The sequence below is a fragment of the Mus musculus genome, chromosome X, assembly GCF_000001635.26.
Source record: "Mus musculus strain C57BL/6J chromosome X, GRCm38.p6 C57BL/6J".
Classification (NCBI taxonomy): Eukaryota; Metazoa; Chordata; class Mammalia; order Rodentia; family Muridae; genus Mus; species Mus musculus.
In genome coordinates, this window is record NC_000086.7 from 36,361,011 (window position 1) to 36,370,220 (window position 9,210).

At 41.0% G+C, this 9,210-nt stretch overlaps 1 protein-coding gene and 1 non-coding gene across 3 annotated transcripts in view; both read left to right on the forward strand.

Moving 5' to 3' along the window:
* Positions 1 to 5,847, forward strand: part of Lonrf3 (LON peptidase N-terminal domain and ring finger 3) — a 38,500-nt gene extending 32,653 nt beyond the window's left edge. Inside the window, exon 12 of one of the 2 annotated variants that reach the window (XM_006541404.1) lies at positions 754 to 5,847. In XM_006541404.1, coding sequence (XP_006541467.1) covers positions 754 to 909 — 156 coding nt within the window. In that variant the 3' untranslated portion in view covers positions 910 to 5,847. The remainder of the gene's footprint in view (positions 1 to 753) is intronic. The other variant, NM_028894.1, reaches the window with a different exon arrangement.
* LOC115489189 lies at positions 2,889 to 2,992 on the forward strand. The gene has a single exon (XR_003953151.1). It is a non-coding gene; the product is annotated as a U6 spliceosomal RNA (small nuclear RNA).
* Positions 5,848 to 9,210: the final 3,363 nt, after the last annotated feature.

Consider the following 9,210-nt stretch of genomic DNA (forward strand, 5'->3'; position numbering starts at 1 on the left):
TAAAATGTTGATTTCCTTGGTTTAACAAGTACCAAATATGATTGTGGCTCCAATGAGAAAGAAGACCTCAGTCCTGGAGGGCTAAGGCACTTCTATTCCAAGAGAACATTCAGTAACCAGAGCTCTTCCATCACAAAGCTCTGCCATCTTTAGAGGGTTACTTTTTCTTGATTGACCAAGACTGATCATCACCATGTCTTCAGTCTTGCTAGAGAAATGGGGAAGAGACGGAGAGATGGCTCAGAGATTAAGAGCACTGACTGCTCTTCCAGAGGACCCGGATTCAAGTCCCAACACCCACATGGTGGCTCAAAACCACCAGTTAATGGAAATCTGACACCCTTTTCTGACTTCTGTAGTGCACAGACAGACATGCATGCAGGCAAAACACCATACACATAAAATAATTAAAAACATTTAAAAGAAATTTTAAAAAATTGGAAGAAAGAGGAGGGAAGAGACTACATGTTCTTTTCCCATAAAATGATGGGAACTTAGATGTATCACCTCTCTTTGTTTTTAGCCAAAATTTGACCTTATGGCCTCACCTAGCTGCAAAGATGCCTGAGAAGTAACAGTTTTCCTCATCCCCTGCCACCATGTATGCTTAGCTGAAATAAAAGAGGAAAACAATGCCTCTCAGCAATGTGTGCCACACACAGAAGCAGTTCCATGTGTGATACTTTACTGTATGCATGTGGACTTCTATACATGGACTACATGGGATCCATGAACTGTGTTTCTCTGTTGCAGGTTAATCCGAATGGTCCAGCCTGGTGCTGGTGGACACTGGCGGTTCTTCCTCTGGAAAGCAGAGCTCAGCTTCCCTTCCTAGCAATGAGGTCCTTAAAGGACAGATTGAATGGTATTCGGCGTATCCTGGCCTTTATATCGAGAAACCAAAATTAAAGGGACTGGATTGTGGAAGAGGAATTTCTACCCTCTCCACTGCCCCGAGGCAATGTTCTTGTAAACATATCTAATTGCAATAACACCTTAACAGAAGAGAGTACCCTAGATAGATGTTGTTATTCTTTTTGACCACACAGAAATGAGGTAGAAAGACCAAAAGGATGTGACCTGTTTGACTTACTGTCTTCAAATGCTTCTTGAAACACTATACTAACACACAAATAGCAGAAGTGTGAAGAAGTCAAAAAGAGTTGATGTTTAGCATCAATTTTTCTGAAGTTAAAAAAGTGAGTTGTTGTTCATAGCTAAATGAGTGTGTGGTTGAAATGTCAAGCAGAGATACTAATGTTACTGCATTCTTTCACTGACTTGAGGTCTCATTTCAAATGGTTCAGGTTTTATAAAGCATTGTAAAAAATAATGTTCATACTTCTTTCTGTTTTAATAATTTATTTTTTGCACTACTGCGTCGTTTTTCTACATATATGTTTGTAACTATTTAAGTGTACATTACTGAAAAGTCCATTGCTTTATTTATTGATGTGGCTTACTCTGTAGGGAGGATAACAGTACTAACCATGTGCAATGTTCTTTCTTTACTCAGTTTTTGTTGAATTAATCCCAGTTCTTGTTGGGCTTTTATATATACATAGTTCAGGTCTATTCTAGTGGACTAAGTTTAAAAGAACTTCAGAAGAATTCTAAAGTAATTCATCTTCACAGATTCCACATTTTCAGTTTAATTTAAGGACTAGAAAAATGCTTAATTGATTTGGCATAAATTGTGGGATATACCAAAGTAAAGTAAAAGAATCCATTTTCCATGTGTAATACAGAATAAGGTTGAAAGACATATTCAAGATCAGAGAGATGAATTACAGGTGTCTTTTTATTACAGTCTACTACTATAGGTATTTATTTCAGGCAATCTAATTAGAAAAGTATTAATTTCTCCCCAGTGCAGTTAGGGAAGAGATTAATATTTACCTGTATTTTCAGAGGGGATGGCTTTCAATTTGGCGTGCCTCTCCCCTATCTTCTGAGTTCTGAAGTTTAAAACCTGTACCAATGTGTGCTGGAATACTTGAGAGACTGTTCTTAAAGTGTGAAGAAACTGGATAGGTTAGAACCCCTTTTAAATTACTATAAAAGATCCAGAGAATGAATCCATGGTTTTATGTAAACACTGCCTTCCCTCCTGGTAAAGATGGGCCAAAGATTTCAATGCAGGGGGAGAAAAGACAGTGAAGAGATGGGAGTAAGTTTCTGAGCTTAGTGCTAGTCTGAGTCCTTCGGTGTCAGAGAAACCTGAAAAATGGAGTGTGGGAGTGTTATAGTGGCAGAGGAGAAAATGAGAGTTAGGAAAAGTGAATTGTCAGATTTTGTTTCTCATGCAAACTACTCCCAGGTGATTTTGGACAACTATGGTGTGTTATTCACGTGTAGGCTCTCCATTCTGTTAACAAGAGAGGGGGTTCGAAGAAGGAGAGAGATTGCTTCAAGGATCAGTCTAGGTTCTTCTATAACCACCAGAAACATGGAAGAGGTGGGGCTTGTGTGTGTGAGAGAGATGGTCTCTAAATGCTATAAAAGAGACTCATGGAAGCAGAAAGCAACTTATCACTGACAACTTGCTTGATGGAGGCGGTGTTGTCAGAGCATTGCCAGGTCTGTTTGGAATAATCTGGGCTGGTGAAGAATGATGCAAGTGTAGGGAATGTAAATAAAGAAGTAGATACTATCCAAGTTAAGTCTAGAGGGCTCGGAAAGCAGGACATTAAGAGGATTTTTCCCTGGCACCTGATACCCAGCCAGCCATGTGATTATAGTGAAGTCCTAGTATGACTGCTTCCTATTCTATAGTGCAAACACAACAAAGAAGAGCAGAAGCTTCTCCACTTACGACATATGTTACTTTGGCAAGTAATTTAGCTTCCGTTGAGTCCCAGTTTTCTTATATATATGAAATGGTACTTGTGCTCACATCAGCAGTACATATACTAAAATTAGAATGAAACAGAGATTAGCATGGCCCCTTCACAAGGATTGTAGGCAAATTTGGATAGTGTTCTATATATTTTACTAAAAGATGAAATTGTAGTGATATTAATAGTATATAGGCTTGCTAGGAACATTAAACGGGACATGTAAGAAATTACTTAACAGTACCTTGATGTTGGGAGCTATTTGGTGAACTATAACTATTATCAGCCATGTTGCAGAATATCATCAGTGGTCTACAGTTGCATGAAGCATTGCTTTTACTTGTAATTCTCATTTGTACCCTACTGTAAATCCAAACCACTGATTCTTGGACCACAACTTGATAGTTTGCAAGTGACTCCTATTGGAGTTAAGGCCAGCAAAGTAGAGCTGGGGATACATCTCAGTTGCTGACATGGCATGGGGCGCTGATTCTCTCTCCAGTTCTGTAAAAAATAAAATAAATGTAGGGAAAATTAAAATACTGGAGAGAAAATGAGGGTTAGTTGTAGGGACTAATTTCTATGCCAAGAAAACTGTTCCCATTTTAATTAGGGCTAAAAAATAGTGTCGTATTGGGGGACATCTAGAGTTCTTGATAAAATGGGAGCCTTAAGTTCTGGTTCCATAAGAATAACCAAAACCATCTCTCCCTCTTTTTCATATATTGAGAATCTCAACTAGAACAATTAGATTTCAGAACAATTAGATTTCACCATCTATGGAGTTTGCACACAGCCAATAGTATTTCTTTCTGCTGCCCCAAATAACAGGCTCTACAATGATGTACTGAAAACCTACCATGTACCAGGTACTAAACTGAGTGAGTGATCTCGATCTCCCTTACCTGAACACATGAAATAACCTTTTAAACAGCATCATTAGATATATAGATAAGAAAACATAGGTAAGAAAACAGAATGGACAATTTTAAAGAATATGCCTATGTAACATGTTCAGTGAGTGGCCAAGCTTGATTCTGTACCAACAATGTGACAGATGTTTGAACATTTTGTGTTATGTATGTTTCACTCAGTAGGCATGGCAAAACCCCTAAGAGCTCAAAATGAGGAGTTCCAGGTGAAGTCAAATGAAGCCGTCCAACACATCTCTTACTAATCCAGGGGGAAAGTGGATTTTTGGCTTCTTGATACAATTCCTTTGATAAGAGAATACCCAAGAACAGATGGAGATCTTTGCTAGGCTAAATAGCACTTTCCTCTGAGCCTGGATCTAGATTGGGTTGTTCTCCAGCAATTATAGTAACGGCAGGATACTAGGCTTTGACTTTCTTTGGGATGTACATAAGTGGGCTAATCCATCGAACTTGACCACTTTTAACACCTGTGGATAGGTTCTGTTTCTAAGCTCAGACATGAGACGTACAGAGATAAAAACTATATCTGAGTTGGAAGGATAAGAGTCCTCCTTGTAGACAGTGCCACTTTATTGGGTTAGTCTTTCTTTCTATCTTGAATTCATGACTGACCCAGACCTTGTAGATTATTCTCTCTCTCTCTCTTGTCTGTGTGTGTGTGTGTGTGTGTGTGTGTTCATGTGTGCACACACACAAAGAGACCCTAGGTAGCAAGCAGACTTTATGCCTTTCTGCTTTGTACCGTACTATTGCTGCTAGCTAAAAACCAGCAAAATGTAGAAAGTGAAAACTGAAGAAACTACTTTGCAGTGGATAATTTTAAGAAAAAAAAAAGATGCTTGCTCCTCATTTAGGGGAGCAGAGAACTATTCCAATAGCATGCCTTTTCTGAAGGCCACGTGCTTCGAGTTCCGTGCTGCCTCAGTAGCGGGATTGAGTTGTGATGGCGCACGTGGCACTGCCACCTCTGCCTGTGGAGCTGCCCTGGGTTCAGATAATCCCCTGTGAGTAGCCACAGAAGCCTCAGAACTCCTATGGCTGGGTCACTGCACCCCTGTCAACAAGTTGTGTCCTGTTGATAGACTGCGACCCCCTGGAGCCTGCATTCCCTGTGCCAACTCCATTTTCAGCATGTGAATTTTAGCCATAGATTCATCCCTGAGTTCCCAGCTTGTGGACTGTGTGTCCGTTTCAACTCCTCAAGGTAGAAATGGGCAGGCTGCAAGCCCATTCTTGGGTCTAGGGAATGAGGTTTAGATTCTGGATAGAAGACAGCTCTGAAAAGCATATGCTTGGCTTTCTGGCATTTCTAATGTTCAGCGGGCAGGAATGCAAAGGAGCCATGCACAGTGTACACATTCAATTCCTTTTAGAACGATAGGTCCCATTCAGTCTACTGCTTTACTACTTAATAGTCTGGATTGTGCACATCCAGTGATGAAATGAAGAACTTTTCACTTACAAGTGGGTGTTTCCAAACATGTTAAAATAACCTCCAGAGAGAAGTGCCTGGAACCACTGTTCCTGGTGTCACTTTAAAGCTTTTTGCTTCATGACTCTAGCATTTAAAACCTGTTTGCAGCCACAAATGTGATTAACAGAAGTTTACAAAGCAACACTGTACCTTATGCATTATCTTAAAATCTGTGGACATTCATCTATTGTTCAAGCAATGATGACAACCAGTGAGATAAAAAGAGAGTAGATAGTTCAGCATGGCACCATTGGCTGTTGTTAGACTAGTTTCATTGGTGTATGCTGTCCTTTGTAATGTCAGGACTAAAATATCTAGCAAGCCACATAAACGGTGGCAAGTGTGTATATTGTTTGGTTTCCATTTGTTTGTTAAACAGCCATTTTACTTTTCCATGGTCATGAGTTGAAGGGAAATTAAGATAACGCTCCCTCCCCACCAACACTATTCAACTACCTCTCTATGCCTGATTTCTTTAAAAGGGTTCCCTTCTTCTAAATCTGCACAAAAATAGTTCCAGCTCATCTACGTTGTAATCGCGATGTGATATAGATGGTCTCTGTGAAAAAAAAATTGTTCATTAAACAGAAATTTCCTGTTGTCTGTGTCTACCAAAGTGTATTCTATCTTGGAAAAACAATTAATTGGCTGGGATGGACCTGTTGGTATAGGACTACTGTCCCAGCTACTGGGAGACTGAAGCACGGGGATTACGAGCTCACTGCCAACCCAGACAATGAAGTCCCTGTCTGCCAAAAACTAAAAAGTGGGCTTAATTGTGCAGGCCTGCCATCCTCACTGCTTTGGAAGCTGGAATAGGAAGGTTGCAAGTCCATGGGCTGCATCAGTGTCAGAGTGAGTTCAAGTCCAGCCTGGACCATGCAGTGAGATCTTGTTTCAAATACAGACACACACACACACACACTCACACACAGTTGAAGGGCAGATACAGCTCAGGCAGAACGCTTTGCCTAGCATACAAAAGACCCTGGTTTCCATTCCTACTATCACAGAAAGATCAAAATTAACAAACTGGTTTCAGTAGTGCTGGAAAGGAAGCTGTGGTAGTGTGTATCCTGTTCTTCCATTGGCTGTAACATATTTAGATGACAACGAACTGGGCATGTGGGGCAGTGGTAGAGCCAGGGCCTCAATTCAACCCTCAACATTACTAAGATTAAATAATAAGTCAATACACATGAAAACAGTTCTTCATGAAACCAGGTCTGCACCCTAGCAGCAAGCCTTTACACTTACGACAATGAGGCAGGTGTGAATGGATTAATGTGACTAATATGTTCCGAGACCCTGTCTATAGATGGCGTGTTCAAAAACAAACAAAAAACACTGGGAAACTTTGTTTATATTAATGACTTATTTTTGAAGCATTTTTCTTTCTTTTCTGCCTATCCCACTCCTGCATTTATTGGGGGTTTCTTTTTGAAACATTTTAAAAATTCTTTGATAAAACCGTTGGTGAATCCAGTGTATCCATCCCCATAGCCTATCCCTCCTCCAACTCCTGGACCTCCCCTGCGTTTCCCTTCTAACTATGAACCTTACCTCATTTTTTTTTTCTCTAACCCTCTGAGTGCAATTCGTACTGCCTGTGTGTGTATGTGTATGGACATGGGGCCATCCACTGTGGCATGGGGAACATAACAGAGCCACACCTCCAAAGGGAAAGCATCCCCCTCCCCCAATAGCAGCTCCTCAGCTAAGGGTTGAGACATTTTTCAATAATCTGCCTCTAATTTCTTTGTACTAAAACATTGCTGTATTGTGTGCAGATCACCCCACACTGTAGTTTTGAATTTTTCTTATCTTGCCCTCTCACAGCTAATATTTTTGGTGAACTTTTTAATTTAAGCTTTTTTAAAACTTTCATTGAGTATCAAGAATATAGCTTAAAGGGAACTGAGGAGATGTCTGAAGGGGTGAAGCATGATGACCTAAATCTAATCCCTAGAATCCATACACACACTAATTAAATAAGTATAAAGAAACACTTTTAAAAATAGCTTAAAGGTGAAATCCAAATCACTAACCAGTTGTATGGTGCTGAGGATAGACCCCAAGGTCTCACAAGCCCAAACAATCACTCTACCACTGAGCTACAGCTTTAGCTCAGCATGAACCGCATGATAGGAAAACTGATAAAACTCACTGGGCCTATGTGTGATATTAACCAAACTTGCCCCAGTGAGAGAACTTCAGAAACGTGTTCCATCTTTTCTGCGGTGCTGATTTTTGTGTTGTGCAATTAATGGCATTTATGCACGTTCTAGTTTACCACTGAGGAAAGGACACAAGACCGAGACAATTAAGAAATGAACTGAGAGGCCGGGTATGGTGGTGCATGCTTTTAATCCCAGCACTCGGGAGGCAGAGGCAGGAGGATTTCTGAGTTCGAGGCCAGCCTGGTCTACAGAGTGAGTTCCAGGACAGCCAGGCTACACAGAGAAACTCTGTCTTGAAAAACAAACAAACAAACAAACAAACAAACAAAAAAGCTGAGGACGGGATGTAGCTCAGTTAGTTACAGTGCTTGCTGTCATCCCCATTACATAACTAGCTCAAGACGAGTGTGAGATTCGTGAGACTTTTTCTTTTCTTTCTTTTTTGTTAATTTAATTTTAATTTTACTTATTCACTTTATATCCCACTCACTGCACCTCTCCCAGTCACTCCCTCCTACAGCCCTTCCCCCATCCCTTCTCCCCTGAGAGTGTGGGCCCCCTGATTATCCTCCCACCCTAGCACTTCAAATCTTCCTCTCCCATTGAGGCCAGGCAAGGCAGTCCAGCTAGAAGAACATATCACAGGTCCAGGCAACAGCTTTTGGAATAGCGCCTGCTCCAGTTGTTTGGAAGCCACATGAAGACAAAGCTTCACATCTGCTACATATGTGCAAGGAGGCCTAGGTGCAGCCCATGTATGATCTTTGGTTGGTGGTTCAAACTCTGAGAGCCGCAAGGGTCCAGGTTAGTTGACTCTGTTGGTCTTCCTTTGGAGTTCCTATCCCCTTCAGGGCCTGGAATTCTTCCTCTTGTTCTTCCATAAGAGTCCCCAAGCTCAGTCTGTGTCTGTCTTAGCTACTGGGTGGAGGCTCTCTGAGGACAACTTGCACCTACCTATATGGCTCAGGAGTCTGAAGAAAGTGGACTCATGAGGCATTTTAAAAACAAAAACAAAAAAACATAAGGAGCAAAGAAAGGAAAGAAGGAAGGAAAGAAAGAAAAAATGAGTTGAGTGATGGATTGATTACCTAGCATGTGCAAGACTTTGGGTTCAAGTCCCAATAAAGAGAAAAAAAAACTGATACTCCAAGTGCACTGTCATTATACCTATAATTCCCTAGAGAGAGGCCCAGCACGGATGATTTTGAGTTGGTCGGTTTGGACAATATAATGAGAACCTTCCTCCCTCTCAAAACAAGAAAAATGAAGTAGAAAACAGCATTAAAAACAAATAAAGGCCGAGCACATTGGCATACAACTATAATGCCAGTTACTCAGGAAGCCTGAAGCATGGGGATCATGAGTTTAAGGCTTGCCTGGGTAACATGGATCCTGTCTTAAACCCAATAAAATAAAATGATGGGAAACCTCCATCTACTTGGACCTGATCTTTATTCTAACAGATCTATGGAGTAATAGAGAAAACTCACAAGTCTTGGCCAATTAAGCCCCAGAGGGAATGGTGGTCTGTGTTGAACCACACAGTTCTGTGTTCAACTGAACAGTCTATGATTCAAAGGAGACACAATACGCTTAAGCCAAAGGCAAAAGCTCCCTTTCTAAGCCAATTCTTCCACCCAGAATGGCTGCATAGCTTTCTCCCTAGAGAACTGGATTGGGCCATCTTTAAAGAAAGCCAGTCCTAGTTGTAGTTGTTCCAGAAGCCTCCAGTAAATCCAAAGCTGTCAGTTTCTGCTTCCTCTCCTCTGGGATCCTTCCTGGCT